Genomic DNA, 16,668 nt, shown 5'->3' on the forward strand with positions numbered 1-16,668 from the left:
TCAACAATATATTCAATAAAACACTTAACTAAATACCAAATTATGAGAACTTCGGTCTCATGCAAGTGTCACAAGAGTTATGTTAGTGAAGGCGCGGGAGTGACCGGTGACCCCACAGGGGGGACGGGATTCCCAAAGTGAATGACAATGACAAACAAAAAAAGGTGCACACTTTCCAACACCACATTATATATAAATGAGATGCTCAATTTCAATTCAGAAAAACTATTTGCTGACAAACGCTCAACTTTGGAAACCCTTGTCACTTCAATGGGTGAGCAAAATTAAAAACTATATTGTTCTGAAGAAAGGGACTATTTAATCGGATTTCTTCTCGGCCGCTTTGGTTTCTGTTTCGGGAGCTTTTTCTGGAGCCTTCTCTTTCTCCGGTTCTTTTACTTCCTCCTTCTCCTCGGTTATAACCTCTTTAGCCTCCTGTTTGGAAGCTTCGTCAAAGTTGCCGACGAGGTTAGGTACTTCATCGTCCTCGTCCAGCGGCTTTGGCGCCGTTACACTCGACGCAAGCCTCTTCAACTGACTCAAACCCTCCGGCCCCAGTTGGCTAAGGATGCCCGGAAGCATCTCTGCGATTTGCTTATTTTCTCCATGGCCAGTAATAGCGAAAGTGTTAGCCGCCAATGAGGCCTGTGCTTTTGGATTGTTAAAATGAATAACTGTGCCGTCATCTTTAATCATATTTACTTCTTCGATGCCGGGGATAGTGTTAACTGATAGTTTCTTTAATGATGACTGCAGTTTCTTGTCATCTGTGGCTGCAGTAGCATGTACAACCTTCTTCTTACGCCTCGGTGTACCCTTGCCGCCGATACGAACTTGGGACTGCAGTTTTTTCAGTTTTTCGGTGTTCATTTTGATGTTTTAACACGAAATACCTGCACAGAAAAACGCGACGCACTTTTAGTTATGTTTCTATGATTACTTTAATCACGAACGCGTCGGCTTAACATGTAACTTGATCGTACGCACGTGTTTTGAACACCGGTTAGTTACAAAGGGAAAATGGTGGATTTGCGACAAGTTATTTCTGATTTCCGATTACGTTCCGTTATTATAATCAAAAACTAAAATTTTTAAATTGTTTCAATTAAAAGAAATATTTTTTGTTAGGTCAGTAAAAATTAAAACTGACTTAATTTTTAATCATTTGGAGAATTGAAAATATGATATATCGTTTTGCAAAATAATATTATAATCTGTCGTTATCATAACTTAATTTGCTTAAGACACTTTGCAATAGAGGGCGTTGTCTTCAAATCCAAATGAAAATCTTTTAAATGAGTTTTAACTTTTATATAGCAGAGGGCACTGCTAGTTCTAAAATTAGAATTAAATTATGAAGAAGGATTAAAAATCCAATTTTGTAACAGAACTAGTGTGTACGTCATTGAGGCAACTTTTAGTGCGTCTATGAGTTTGAGATCTTTCATCAATTTAATATTATATGAAATTATCATCGTAACTGTCAAATCCTACATGAATTGGCTTAATTGGTTATAATTTACAACTTCATCCACACCTTATCAATATTCTAAAAATAGAATTATTTATTCGAGAGTAAAATTAGGAATTGTGACATATTTAGGTACAGTTAACGTTATAAAAAACTTTTTGACTATAAACTCATTAATCAATGTTAAAATATTTAATTAATATAGGTCATAATTAATAACAGAATTACGTTCACAGGTTACTAAAATGCACCAAGAGATGCCGCTATAGGTCATTATTATTTCCCGTAGACGAATGAGTTCTATAAATCAATAAAAAGTAATTTATTTTGTAGCAGTCATATTCGCTTTAACCTTTCATTTAAAAAAAAAACTAAATTACAACAGATAATTAATTTTTATGTTTTACAACCGGACGGCGGGATTCTAAGAAAGCTCTCAGCTACTAAAATAAACGTTCATCATCTCGTAACACGGAGTTATCGGCGGCGATAAATATTTATCTGCTTTTACTAAATGGACTCCAAAATGGTGGAATATAAAACTGTCGACGGCTGATCTCTTCGCGCCGTTTTAACAATTTGACAGCTATTAATAACTTGTGAACAAATCGGATATATCTTGAAACTATTATCGAAAGTTTCGCTAAAATGTTTCCGAACGTGCGCAGTTCGCGCGCACTTAGTGCAGGCGATGACAGATGTACGCTTTCGTACAAAAGTGTTATTATACAGATTTTTTTTCTAATTCAATTGCTTTGTTCTTTAATAACTCTTTTGAATATTAATATTAAAATTGCAACTAAAGTTATTAAAAACAATTAAAAAAATAATATTTGAAAGGATTTGTTGTTTACATAAATTACTTTAGAGTGGTCAAATTTTTATCTCCCTTAGTGTAAATGAAATAGTAACCATATTGATATTTTAAAATGAATATTAATCACATCAAAAAGTGTTTGTGTTTATGAATAAGAAAATAATTCATTCCAGCTTTTTTTATCAATGTGAACACGTGTACATTGATATAAAGCAAGTATCGAATTTCTTTAACTGAAACAATTTCGTGAACGACTGTACAATGAGTAATAAACTAATGCAGTTAAATTTAGGTTGCTTATCCGTTTATTGCTTTTTTATAATCATATTTTAGTTGTGTTACGTTGATTTGCCGATACAATGAGTGGAATGCTTTAAAGTAAATTTTGAGTTATGGTTTGATGAACTGCGGCGTAAACTTTAGAACTGAATAAACATCCAGTGCTCTATTGTTTCGGATAAATCACAAAGGCGTGATGACGTAAGCGATATGAAGAATAATTTTATTTTTAATATCATTGCGCAATAAATTAAATGTGGTTTGAAATGTTCAATGTTATATAAACATTCCAAATCAAAGAATATTTTAAGTACACGTACTTTGTCGAGAATATAAAATAACCTCTTAATATAAATAAATAGCTGTCGCCCGCGACTCCGTCCGCGTGGATATATACAACAAATTAATTAATGTAGCCGTTCTAGGGAAATCTTCAAACACCCATCCATCCATCCGCATCAAATCCATTTAAACATTCGCATTTATAATATTAGTAAGTTGAATAAAAAGCAGCTCTTCAAGGCATTAATTCGAAAAAATGAATAAATAGTATCCTATGTCCGTCTCCTGGCTCTAAGCTACCTCCTCGCCAATTTTCAGCCATATAGGTAAAGCCGTTCTTGAGTTATAAATAGTGTAAATAACACGACTTTCTTTTATATATATATAGATAATAAAAATCCTTAACATAGCTAAGAACAAAATATAACTATTAATAATTAAGTATCCCCATATTTAAGGAGATGAAAGATATAACGCGTTAGTAACAATTTATTAATTATCGTTACCGAAATAGCCTTAAAAAAAATTTAAACGTGTAAAATAACAATCGTCGTATCTTTTTTCGGATGCGTTCATTTCCCACAATCCTATTAATCTCGTGCGTTTCCGAACGCGTTCTGTCATTAACTCAATTACAATTTGACGTTGTCATTCTGTCACATGTTTGTAAAAAAGTAAAAAAAACAACTTAACGGAAATAGCTTTTGAGAATCGTTTGGTTAGTGGTTTTATAAACATTTGGTAGGTGATTTTTTGTTCATCTTTTTTCCCTATAATTTGCTTTACATTAAGTACAATTTTATGTCTTAATACTCGACAAATAATTATCAGTTTAACAAATAATACGCAAAAACACGCGTCATCTGCTTTTAAAAAAAACATTAAATTGTTTTTCCATGTGTCACTAGTTTTTGCTGCCATGGATTATATGACGTCATAATTCATTCGTAATCTGCATTCGCAGATGAAGTTCGAAGAGGGCTCATTAGTTAACTAAACAGAACGGATTATGTGGATTATAACAAAAATGCCACCCGCGCGAGTGCAGCTGTCACTTTGGGCGGCAAACTGTCAAACGAATTTCTTATAGGTTATTGGTTTTGGCTAAACTATTTTAATTTTAGCGAACGTCTAACAAGGTTTATTGTAGCCTGGGCAGACTGGAATTTTTGAAGAAATATTAGTTAAGTAAAGTAACTTTCATCTAACCATTAAATTACTGAAATTTTCAATGTCAAAAACATTTTTAATACTACTTTAATACTAACCGTAGGTTTCCGAGACCGAAATCTGCATAAAAAATATCGTCTTCTCTGTCATTAGCTTTGACAGGCCAGAGATAATAATATGTTTTAAACTTAGGTTTTGGTCTCATCCCCACGGTAAATCCACTAAAACTACCTTTATTTTTCGTGGGTTTAGTCGCTTACAAGCGTAACAAAATATCCTATTATTTTACAAATATCTCGATAAACTTAAATAAAACTCCTTGGCATCGAGAACATGTAATTTTTCTTTTCAATAAGAAAAAAAGGCCAAAGTGTATTTGCGCGAAAGATCGAATAAAATAAAGGCGTAGTGTATCGAAACAAATTTCAATCAGGGAATCTATCGCTTCGGGCTCGACAAAGAGCCCTGAAGCGTTTTCTTAAAACAATATTCAACCTTTTATACATAACCAGTGTAACAAGACCTATATGGTGTACGTAAATTTCTGGTTTTCAAATATCTTTCAAACTGGTGTTTGTGGATGGTTTTTTAGGGTTCAGTGAGGTAATTTTTTAGTAACTCTATGTGTTCTTCCAGATTATGTTTTATATGTATGCCGAATTTCATAAATATCGATTTAGTCGTTTTAGAAATACCTTCAAACAAACATCCATCCATCCAAACATTCGCATTTATAATATTAGTAAGAAAAGCATACATTATTATCTTTTACGCTAGATTTTTCCTAATTTTTATGTCAACTTATTGGGAATTTTAGACTGCGCGGTATAAAACTGAGTAACCTATTCTCTATGTATCTACGCCAAATTTTATCCAGATCCAATTGGTTTTTGTGAGTTACCTGCTAATAAACATCCATCTTAGCTTTCACATTTATATTATTATTAAGGTACGATGATTCGGTCTTCATAAATATAAATAAAGTCATCGTTGGGAACCTTTGAAACATAATTGACTTTATCTAATATTTTTTAACATATACGGAATCCATTACGTATTTATAGCGTTCACACTTTGTGGAGTTTTTTAAAGTAAATTCTTTTCGTTGTCCAATCGATCCTGCGGGAGCGATTTTCGTTGAAGAACCGTTGGAAATATCGCCTGGGTGTTTTGTTACACAACGGATTTAAATGTCGACGTGTTTTATCTGAATTGGGTTTGTTTAGTTCATGTATTTGTTTATTTTATATACATACTAACTGTCTTGCGACTCCGTCTGTGCGGTAACAAAAAACTTAATTAGTAGTCTATGTGTTCTTCCAGACTATGTTTTACATCTATGCCAAATTTCATTATCATTCGTTGAGACGTTCTGGAAATTACTTCTAACATTGTATCCAAACATTCGCATTTATAATATTAGTAAGATTTTTGTGTATATTTTTTCTAAGAAGAAATGGATGGATGGAGGCTCCATGAAATACTATACGGGTAAGTACCAAGTGTCCAGAGGAAAAATCCGTGAAATCATAAATTAATGTTACATATGTACAAGAGGTGGTTAAAAAGAGAGACCATGATCCTCAGGAATGAGGACACGATGCACAAATAGTGAGAGAGAGAGAGGGAAAAATTTCAAATCTAGAATCTATGTGTTCATCAAACACTTCGCTCCTCAAAAGAGGTTCTGTATCCAAATGAAAATGGATGAAATTTGCAATGGGATGTATCCTATCCGTTTCAGTTTACATTGAACAGTTTTGCAATAAAGTGTTTGTTTTGGAAGATGGAATTTTTATTGGTTTCCTCTTCGATCTATTTTCGTTTTACTGCGACCGTATTGAATAGAATTGGTGCGAGAGTTTGTTCTTTATCGTTCCGAAATAATTGTTCCATTACACTTTTCTTTTAATCATTATATTAAGAAAGAAAGAAAAAACATTTATTACCACAAATAAAACAAATACAAGGCACAAACTTGATAAAAATTATATTTATTATAAAAAAAATATTTTGTCTGTGGCAGTACACCAAAAACATTTTGCCTTTGGGTAAAAAAAAAACAAATGTCAAACAACAATATTATTATGGTATTAGAACGTATGTATTGGTGGAAGAAGAAATTGAAAGGTTTGCCAGAAAGGTGATGAAGAAGGGATTGACATGGAAGAGATCTGGAGGTCGAAATCCAATGCGTCAACCCCGAAACGCTACGTGAGTGGGCTAAAACAGGGATGTTTTTTTAGTTCCAAGTGGAATAAACTAGTAAAGAAAGAATCTATCGCTTTAGGATTTATTATTTCGGCGCAAAATGGCTTAGCGTCCAATAAAGTTTGATTGTGAACATCGTGTTTACTGCCGACGACTGAGGACTGACGAGTCTCGCGGTGGCCGTTAAGTGTCGCCTTACAACAATTATATGAGACATATCTTGGAACTTTACACTTTTCCTATCGTTTACAAGGGTTCAATAAGATGTGTATAATCTGTAGTAACCGGTACGTTTATAACTATACATATGTATTAAGCAAACGTGAGATGTAAAGTAAAAACTTAATTTCTTGGCCCTGTTATAAAAACTTATAGCTATATTTTCTTATGTATTATTATGTTTTGAAACTGTCATGATAGTCTTTGAAATTAAAAGTAAAAAAAACAAACGATATGTACGTTACGATAATATTCTTACAAGGTATCTGGGTGCCGATGCCCATAGCATCGTTAGTTTTGTTAAAAAAGATATGAAACTTATTTGGGCGCAGAAAATGGCATAAAAGCGAAAAACATGACATTTTTGACATTGACAGGGGGCTAGTGAGTTATCATAATTAAGTTTGACTTATGCCCACCAGATCGTATAAAAAAATTGTCTATGGCTGTACACCAAAAACATGTTGCTTTTAGGTTAAAAAAAAACAAATGTCAAACGACAATATTCTTTGATCTAGTTACAGATAATAAAACAAAGCGTTCAAACGAACCAGTCGCAGAGAGGCAATTAAAAAATTAAACGGCACTAAACCTCTTCCCGCCATTACGGGGTGGCACTTTACTAAAGAGGGCGGGGAGTTTGCCCACCATTACTGAACGTTATTGTAGGCAAGTTAACTAGAGCTATTTAACTTGCGAGTTCAGGACAGCGAATGTGCTTTATCGGGGTAACGGATGGCATTAGGTTTTTAATATTTTATTTATTTGTTGTAAAATATAGGCATAGATTTTTATTTTGGTGCCCTCGTTGTCAAAAATAATCCTGAAATTTCTGTCACGTTGAAGAAAAAAAAAGCGATTTTTTTATATGTATACAATATCTAGTTATTGCATGCAGCTCCGTCCGCGAGGTATAAAATAATGTAGCTTATCTGTTCTTCCAGACTATGTTCTATATCTATGACAAATTTCAATGTGATTCGTTAAGCTGTTCTGCCGATTCTAATAAACGTCTATCCAAACATTCGCATTTATAATATTAGTAAAATTACACTGGAAAGAACAAAGTAATAAAAGAACTCATAGCTATAAGCATGATTTACTTAAGACTCAATAAGAAATAAGACAAATATCCCCGTTTAAAACATATTGTTATCTCTCTTTGACGAGATAATGAGTGACAGGGATGACGATACGTCTTAAAGAAAGTTTTTGATGTGACAAACTGTCGCACTCGAGAAATATAAAGTTAGCTTAGTAATAAAAGTAAATTATAATATTAAGACAAGGAACCCTTACGCTTACGTAGAACGTATTCCCCATCTCTCGAGGTTGGAGGCTGCGGGGTGTACATTCGCGATGTTGCCCGCGCACCCCACGACCCCTCACCCCGCTCACCCCGCACTCCCCTCCCCCAGCGAGGGACGTGCCGCGCGGTAAATGTGTCATTACTTACGCTAGTACTCTTACACAGGATGTTCCAAGTTTAAAAAATTATTTTGGTATGTTTAAATAGATGGATGTTTGTTAGAAGGTATCTCCAGAACGACTGAACGAATCTGGCTGAAATTTTTGCATTAATTCCGCGCGGACGCAGTCGGTGTCGTTGGTTATACGTAGTTTTAGACATTATTAGTTAGAATCCTTTGGCGCGAATTGCGCGCTTTTATTACAAAGTGAAGTGTCAGAATGATTAGTGAGGGGACATAAACGTTGACATTTTAGTAAGGCTAGTGTTGCGCCAGTACACCGGTACAGTGTCGGATTTTCTTCTTAACACTAGTTACCTTTTAATAAATATAACTGCTATACTCAGAGTATTAATACTCAGACCGACTAGTATGAGACATGATGCGACCTCTAATCTAGACAAGTAATCAAATACTAGACGGCTTTGTTAAGTTTGAAACCCATTAGTAGAAACAGAAGAATTACAGACTATTTTAAATTAAGCATAGTTTTATAATAAGTCTGTGTATTTATGGTATGTTAAAGAGAACATCCTGTATGAAAGTATCTGCATAGTACACACGCTGGCTAAGTCCCCGTGCGCCAATGGCGGGCGAGCATTCACTGTGGCTCACGAAAGGGGTGGCGCTGCGATCGCTCTCAATTAAACTTCTACGTAATAGCTCGACTATTGGGGTAACTGACAACATTTAATTACTAAAGATTAGATGGAATATATTTGATTTGGCTTATTTGATATTATTATGGCTTTTATTACTATGTATTAAACATCATATTCAAGTGTTTTATAATAATAATCATGCAACATTTGATTCAACCCGAGATCCGAGACAGGAGTTGCGAGACCAAAGACCGAACACGTCATATTGTTGACGTCGGGGCCTCCATCACGGCGACACAATGGAACAAATCTCCAAGTCGTTAAAACTGCGCTGCGCACCAACTGAATCCTGACATGCGCTCACAAGGGTCAGAACACACGGATTGATAATTTTAACGTATTTAGTAATTTAAAATGATGAAGCAAATACTAACAGCTGTATCCTAACTAGACTAACCGTAGACATCTGTAATAATCATTTGATGTGTCATTGACCTTGAGTCGAAAGGTAAGAAACAGAAGTAAGGACACATTTCAGGCTTTCTTTGCCTTTCTTCCCTTACTAAAGAGAGATGGAAATGGAGTATTTCAAACTAGCTGTTGCCTGCGACTCCCTTCGTGCGTAAATTTAACAAAAACTTAATTATTAGCCTTTGTGTTCTTCCATGCTATGTTCTACATCTATGCCAAATCCCAGCAAGATGAATGCAGCCGTTCTAAAGATACTTCTAACAAACTACCATCGATATATCCAAACCTTTTCATTTCAAACAAGTGACACATAATGTCATCTCTCTTATTTTCTTTAAAGAAGATGAGATAACAATATATTTTCTGGTTGTAATTCCTGTTAGACATCATCTTTAAAATAAATATAACTAGCGCTCGCCCGCGACTCTGTCCGCGCTGTATTAAAATAAAACTTAATTAGTAGTTTTTGTGTTGTTTCAGACTATGTTCTATATGTATGCGAATATTCTGTTCTGGAGATACCTTCTTATCCATTAATCTAAACATTCGCATTTAATATTAGTAAGAAATAGAAGATTTTTTTTAATATTACCATCCCAACTAAGCTCTATGCTTGTGCTAGGATATGGTTTACGACAATAGTCGAATGTCGGGATTCGAACCTCCGACTTCGTGATCGGAAATCCGTACCCTTAACCATTAGACTATTGACGGTTAAGCGTTTAGTAAAATAAAAAATGTTTATTTAAAGTGGAATTGATACCCGTATGTTTTGTATTTGTTAGACTCACCCCCCGTGTTCTTGAAGTGTATTTGAATCGCAAATATATCGAACCACTCCGATATAACGATAAATGGCGACCATTTGACTAACAAGATTCACATATACGAGTTTTAAAATATAATACTATTATTTATAAGTATACAATTGAAAACGTGTTTTCTATTAACTATACTAGGATTATTTAATTGGATAGAATTTTTTTACAACCTCTTTGGATGTTTCACCGACGTAGCAATTTTTAGATAAAGGATATTTTATGGTAAACCCTTACTAATATTATAATTGCGAAAGGAACTCCGTCTGTATGTTTGTTCTTCTTTCATGCAAAAACTACAGAACCGATTTAAATGAAATTTGGTACACAGATAGTCTTGAGGCTGGGGAAGGACATAGGCTACTTTTTAACGCGAAAAAGAGGTTGTATGGTGTTGAAAAGTTTGTTGGATATTTCTATTGAAGTTTATGTGAATGGTGTCGTGAGTTCAATATATTTTTTTTTTCATACAAAAGATTTAACAAAGAATTTTATCGATTTTTTTTAATATGTTTTGTTATGTATTATAAGTCTTAGTAAAATAAGTAGTCTAAGCAATTAAAATGGTATCCAAAGACGGTATTCCACGCTGACCAAGTCACGGGTATAGCTATTACCTTATAAGTTGCCTATGTGTTCTTCCATACATCTAAACATTTACATTTATAATATTAGTAAGAAGTATGATAAAATAAGTTTCATTATAAATGTGATTGTACGACTATTTGCCATAGATATTGTTTGTGTTAATCTATAGGGTGGGACCCCATGATATGCGCCGCGGGAGCGACACATCCCCTATGGGGTGTTAACAACTGTAACTGGTAAGCGATTGGTAAGGGATGATTTATGGGGTTTTATAATATTATTACAGTTAATTGAGATCGTGTATCGTAGTTTCAAAATTATAAGGAGTATTTAACCTTTTAAATCCGCGCTGACGGAGTCGCGGGCGACAGCTAGTCTGTTATAATTGTCTTTTTAATTCGTGTTTTGTTATTCGAATTTAAATCGTTTATGTAGATCTTAAGTGTTATTACAAAAATAGTCCTAAACTGGTTACCACATACCTGGCTGGATTCAATTAAAAAAAAAGCAAAAAAACAAAATCCGTTCCCGCGCAAAACGTTTCGAAATTCAAAAATCCGCGCGCTTTTTACCCGTCCCTTTACAGTTACTAACAGCGTGTAAATGGTGTGTTGTGTATAAAAAAAGTTTAATTTAATTCAGCTTCGGCGTTTTCTCATATCTCGTCTGCGGAATTCCTTCGGGTCTGTGCGAATCACTTCATTAGTATCCGACTTTTTGTCGTCAAATTGTGACCAGTGTGTCTCGAGTCAACTCTTATATTATGTTGTCAGCACTCAAGCGACTGGTTTTTAAACTAATTACAACGTTTTAACGTTTCTATGTATTTAAATATAAATTATATTAATATATTATTTAACTTTAATATGGTTATCAATAACTGGATTAGATTAATAGATATTTGTAACAGTTTTACACTTCACCATCATCATCAGCTTACTATACGTCCCCACCGAGGGGCTCAAAGCCTACCCTAAGTTAAGGGTGATTAGGCCATAGTCAACCATGCTGGCCAAGTGCCAGCGGGTTGGTTGACTTCACACATATCTTTGAATTTCTTCTCTGATATGTGCAGCATCACGATGTTTTCCTTCACCGTAAGAACGTCGGATAAATGTACATATGTAAATCGGAAATCGAAACACACATTGGTATATGGCGGGTTTCGAACCCAGGACATTCAGATTGCAAGTCAAGTGCTTGACCACTGAGCCACCAATGCTCACACACGCTACACTTATGCTTGCTTAAATATTCATACTAATATAACATCATTAATCCTTTTATTTAATAAAATACCGAAACCAAAACTCTTTCTGTGCGATCCTCTGTCGATTAAAGCACGCAACGTATTTACAATTGCAAATGTCTATTGGCAGCGGTAGCTTCGTAATTTCGGCGAATTCAGAACTACTGATTTGACAATTTATAATATAAAAAAGTGTTAACCTCTTTTCTAGTTTTAAGTATAATGATAAATGTATTACCATCCTTAAACTTGTAATAAGATTGCTCTGTGGTGGAGTTTTTAAAATGACTAATACCTTTTTATTTCTTTAAATATTTAATATAGTACTAAACATGTTGTTGATAAATAGATTTAAACAGACGTAGAAAAACAAATATCCAGTACATCCATTGAATTTCTTTTTCTTGTTATTTAGATATATAAGTCGTCAGAGGTTTCGAAGCGAGAGATTTACAGATTAAAAAACACCGCGTCGCGTTTGAACGCGGGTTATTTAATAAATTGCATTATAAATTAAACATAGAGGTAGAAATAATTTAAAAATCACAACAAAATGCCGCAAAAACAGTTGAAATTCGGCAACTTTCCACAGAGTAAGAAAACATAGAGGCTACATGTTAAATGTAACATATTCAAAGAAGAATCCTTTTCAATACGCCAATTTTTATATTTCTAAACTTAATCTTACTAATATTATAAATGCGAATGTTTAGATGGATGTTTGTTAGAAGATATCTCCAGAACGGCTGAACGGATTTTCATGAAATTTGGCATACATATAGAACATAGTCTGAAAGAACACATAGGCTACTTATATTTTTTTTAATTCTGCACAGTACAGTCGCGGGATACAGCTAGTTTAGTCTAAATTGATAGTACATTAAAGGAATTGCGTGAATTTATCAACTCTACTTATAAAGAGCAATTATAATACTAATAATTATAAGCAATAGCCAGGCAGTTTGTAAAAATATTTCTTTAAGTATCGGACAAATGCAGTGGCAATAATCTGTTTAATTCGTCACTAAATCAATAGGGTAATTAATAAATGACGAACTTTGGCTAAATGAACCTGATATCAAAAATCTTGACATTAAAAATAATCTTTTGTCTATGGTCAGTCTAACCTATGCGTCACATAAATCGGCGGCAGACCGGCGAGACGTCATCTTAAACAATCCCGCGGTATAATTTTACAAATGTTCTGCGGCCATTACGTTTGCTTTCACAAGTTTTTCTTGATGCCTCATGCATTGGCGGACGCGCGGTGTTGTCTTTTATCTTTACGTCCATTCCAAGTTAAAAGAGTTTAAATAAAACTTTTTTAATTAATAATTCCGAGGCACAATCTATAGACGATTTATATATGAAAAGAGATTTTATTTGCTTACATAAAAGGTTCATTGGAATATACGTACATGTAACTGTCGCCTGACTCAGTCCGTGCGGTATTAAAAAAAAGAGTAGCCTATGTGTTCTTTTAGACTGTTATGCATTTCCTTTCATTGAGATCAATTGAGCAGTTGTACAGATACCCTGTACCAAACATCCATCCATCCATCCATACTCAATTCGCATTTATATTATAACATTTGTAAGATATGTACCAACCTACAGTCACGGTCACATGATAATGGTCGGAAAAAATATAGATTATTTGGACTCCTGTGAAAATATGGTATCGAAATAGATTAATTATGACATCAATCAAGCAATCGCCTGTAGACCTACATCTAGACCGATTGGTTTTGTCACAACAAGCGTTATTAAAAATGCTAGTAAAATTTATTTATTATAACATTAAATGTATGTTATACAAAATGAAAAACGGTGTTAATATAAGAACTTGATTTTATACACCTCGTTTAATCAAAAAGGTTAAAATAAAAAAAATGTTACAAAAGAATAAGAATAAAATGTTGATTATAAAACGCTTCAGCGTATAATTTGCGTCAAACGTCTAGTAATGTATTTATTTATAAGTCGCGCGTTTCGATGTCTCTTCGGACGCTTTTTTGCACTCACCCTGTATAATAGCATCGGCTCAGCCTTCGGATTTACCCGCACCAGATCTACCTCCCGACTTGGAGATCGAATTTATTACGTGATACTGCAGATTTGGAAAACAAATGGAAATATTGAATTTATAAAACCCTATTGAATGCAACTTAACTTATAAGGATTTTGATGAATAGTATCAAAGGGTTCTTTGTTCTAGAATACGTTTATTCAAAGTTAACGATTAAGGGAAATATTTCAAAGAGATATTTCTAATAGAAATAAAAATATATATTCAAAATAAAATACCCCCTGTATATTATTATTTTATAATTCGGGAATTACAAAGAAAATTAGAACAAAAAATAAAATTAAGAAAGAGCGTCAGTGGTATAGATAGGTAATGCTTCGCACTTGTAATCTGCAGGTCTCGGGTTTGAATCCCAGTGTACCAATGTGCTTTTAATTACATATGTACATTTATCTGACATTCCTACGGTGAAGGAAATCATCGTGACGCAATCTGCACACTGCTGCACATATCTGCGAAGAAATTCAAAGATATGTGTGAAGTCAACCTGCACTGTGCCAGCATGGCTGACTATGGCCTAGTCACTGCTAACTTAGGGTAGGCTCCAAGAACCTCGGTAAGGACGTGTAGTGATTATGAAAGAAAATTTTTGTTTTTTTTGTACTTTTTGGTGTTAAAAAGTAGTTAACATGTTAAGCCCTCAAAAAACACTATCCTAAATCTTGTTAATAATCATCCGTATTATAAATTAAACCATAGACAAACTGCGTGAAATAAAACGATCTCGTAGACAAGCCGAGTAATCCGACAACATAAATTGTCTATGGCCGCAACGGAATGAATAGGGCTGGCCCAAGCTGTTTGTGCTCCGAACTGTCTGCTTGATCAATTGGAATTTTTACTGTAAGCTTTTTATAATTTTGTCTATGGTTCTGTACTGTTGTCAATCTAACAAAAAAGTAAATTTTTCTTCTAAAGTGCCAGTGTCATTATATTTTGTTTTTTTTTTAATTAGAAAAGATTAGTGTCTTGTCATGCTTTTTGACAATTTTTTTAATCTGTATTATTAAAATATTTTTAATTGCATTACTTTCTTTTGTATGTTTTACAAATATCTTATTACAATATTTATTTTTATAACGTTAAAAAAACCATATACGGAATATATTTATAGATATGAACATTTCTAAAGAACCCAAATAGGGTTTCCAACACCTTCGTCTATTAAAATTACCCGAATAATAGGTGATTAATCTTAGTGGCCACAAAAACTGGTTGAATTTAGTGCGGCTGTCAAAATAAATATAAACCCTTGGCTCGCTCTAACAAGGTGCCGTTCAAAGACCAAATTTAGATGTTTAACAAAACATTCACAAAAGGACAAAGTCGTAAGGTTTTTTTTATTAATTGGGTATCGAATACGATTCGGCCTGTTATATCAACCGATATTATGTTTCTAAAACCTCGACATATAATCATATGAAATTTACGCTTAATCATTTGTCAAAATTAAAAAAAATATGATTAACGCATAATTAATTTGAGTCTTATACTTTTAATAAATTAAAAAAAAACATATTTAAAACGCGTATTTAACATTAACATTTTGAAATAATTGAATAAGCAAATTAAAAAAAAATTTGAATTTCTAACCTCAAAATCAATACGAATTAATCATAATCTCCATATATGGATAGGCGATTGCTTGGAAATGACAGCTTTCGCTACAAATCACTACCATTATCAAAATGCCAAAAATCAAATAGGCACAAAATATTACTCCTTACAGCCAGTCTATAAGTCAGTGACCAATATCATTCAGTCATTCATTAGATGTGTTCCACAGATTATTATCGACAACGTTCCAAGAAGGACATGTGTAGAGCAATAAACTAATTGGTCGTAGAATGCTTGCACAGTTTGGATATTTTATTTTATTTTTATTCATCCCGATTTAAGATAAAGACAGCCGTGTTAAGGCACGACCATGACGTAGACGTTAAGATTCAATCTGAATTTTAAAAAATGTCTTAATTAATTTATATTATACTTGTAAGCATTGTATAATTAGGTTCGTTCTGTAATGGTTGTTAATGGTTTGGTTAGGTTATTTTACGCGGTTTGTTTATTTTATAATACAATTATTGGGTTTGGTTTTAATGTATTTCCTTATATTGGTAAGTTAATTTGAAATTTTAATTCGATTATGTAATTATAAGAAATGTTTACGAGAAAAAAAATATATTTTTCACAAAAAAACGCCACCTATTTTATATATTACTAGCGGACCCGACAGACGTTGTCTCACAATTTGATACTGCGATAGTAGTGCCGTCTGTCGGATCCAATGTAAAACATTCCAAAATCAACAACTACTAAAAAATTAAAAATTAATTAAAAAAACATTGTCCTGCTGACAAAATTGTGAATCTAAACCATTCCTACATCCCGTTGAACACACAAAAATTTGCATCAAAATCGGTCCAGTCGTTTGAGAGAAGTTCAGTGACATACACACTCACAGAAGAGTTATATATATAAAGATTATTATTATATTTAAAAAAAGATTTGCAGCATTTGGCGATCTCTTGTGTCGGAGGCCAAGACCCACTTTGGGTCGATGCGCTAGCGGAGTAAGTAAGTATTTTAAGGTCTTTAAGAAAATGCCGTTAAAATAATTCTTTTTAAAAGACATTTGTTTATTCCCCTGTCCTACCATTGATTTCTGACACGAAAATCTCTGTATAAAATATATCGACATCCCTCTCTTTCATCTTTGACTAGAGAAAGTTAGCAATATGTTTTAAACGGGGATTTTGGGCTCAGAAACCCACGGTTCTTTTATTATAAATTAATTGGATAAAAAAATATTTTGATAAAGGTATGTTTTATCTAAAATATAGGCGCGAGCATCTGTCCTTTGTAGACCATTATTTTATCTAAATTTGACATCGATTCCCCTCTCATTTCCACTAAATTCACTACGGATAGCG

At 33.5% G+C, this 16,668-nt stretch overlaps 1 protein-coding gene across 1 annotated transcript; it reads right to left on the reverse strand.

Moving 5' to 3' along the window:
• Nucleotides 1–296: 296 nt before the first annotated feature.
• Nucleotides 297–1,055, reverse strand: bic (bicaudal). Its single transcript, XM_013309866.1, has 2 exons — nucleotides 988–1,055; nucleotides 297–893 (listed from the first exon to the last, which is right to left on the reverse strand). The coding sequence occupies exon 2, from the start codon at nucleotides 868–870 to the stop codon at nucleotides 319–321; it is 552 nt and encodes a 183-aa protein (XP_013165320.1). The 5' UTR covers nucleotides 871–893; nucleotides 988–1,055; the 3' UTR covers nucleotides 297–318.
• Nucleotides 1,056–16,668: the final 15,613 nt, after the last annotated feature.

The sequence above is a fragment of the Papilio xuthus genome, unplaced genomic scaffold (genome assembly GCF_000836235.2).
Source record: "Papilio xuthus unplaced genomic scaffold, Pxut_1.1 DF827756.1, whole genome shotgun sequence".
NCBI classification, from domain to species: Eukaryota; Metazoa; Arthropoda; class Insecta; order Lepidoptera; family Papilionidae; genus Papilio; species Papilio xuthus.

What these genes read in the sequence shown, in the direction of transcription:
- bic (XM_013309866.1), bottom strand. Translation starts at nt 870, where the DNA reads ATGAACACCGAAAAACTGAAAAAACTGCAGTCCCAAGTTCGTATCGGC.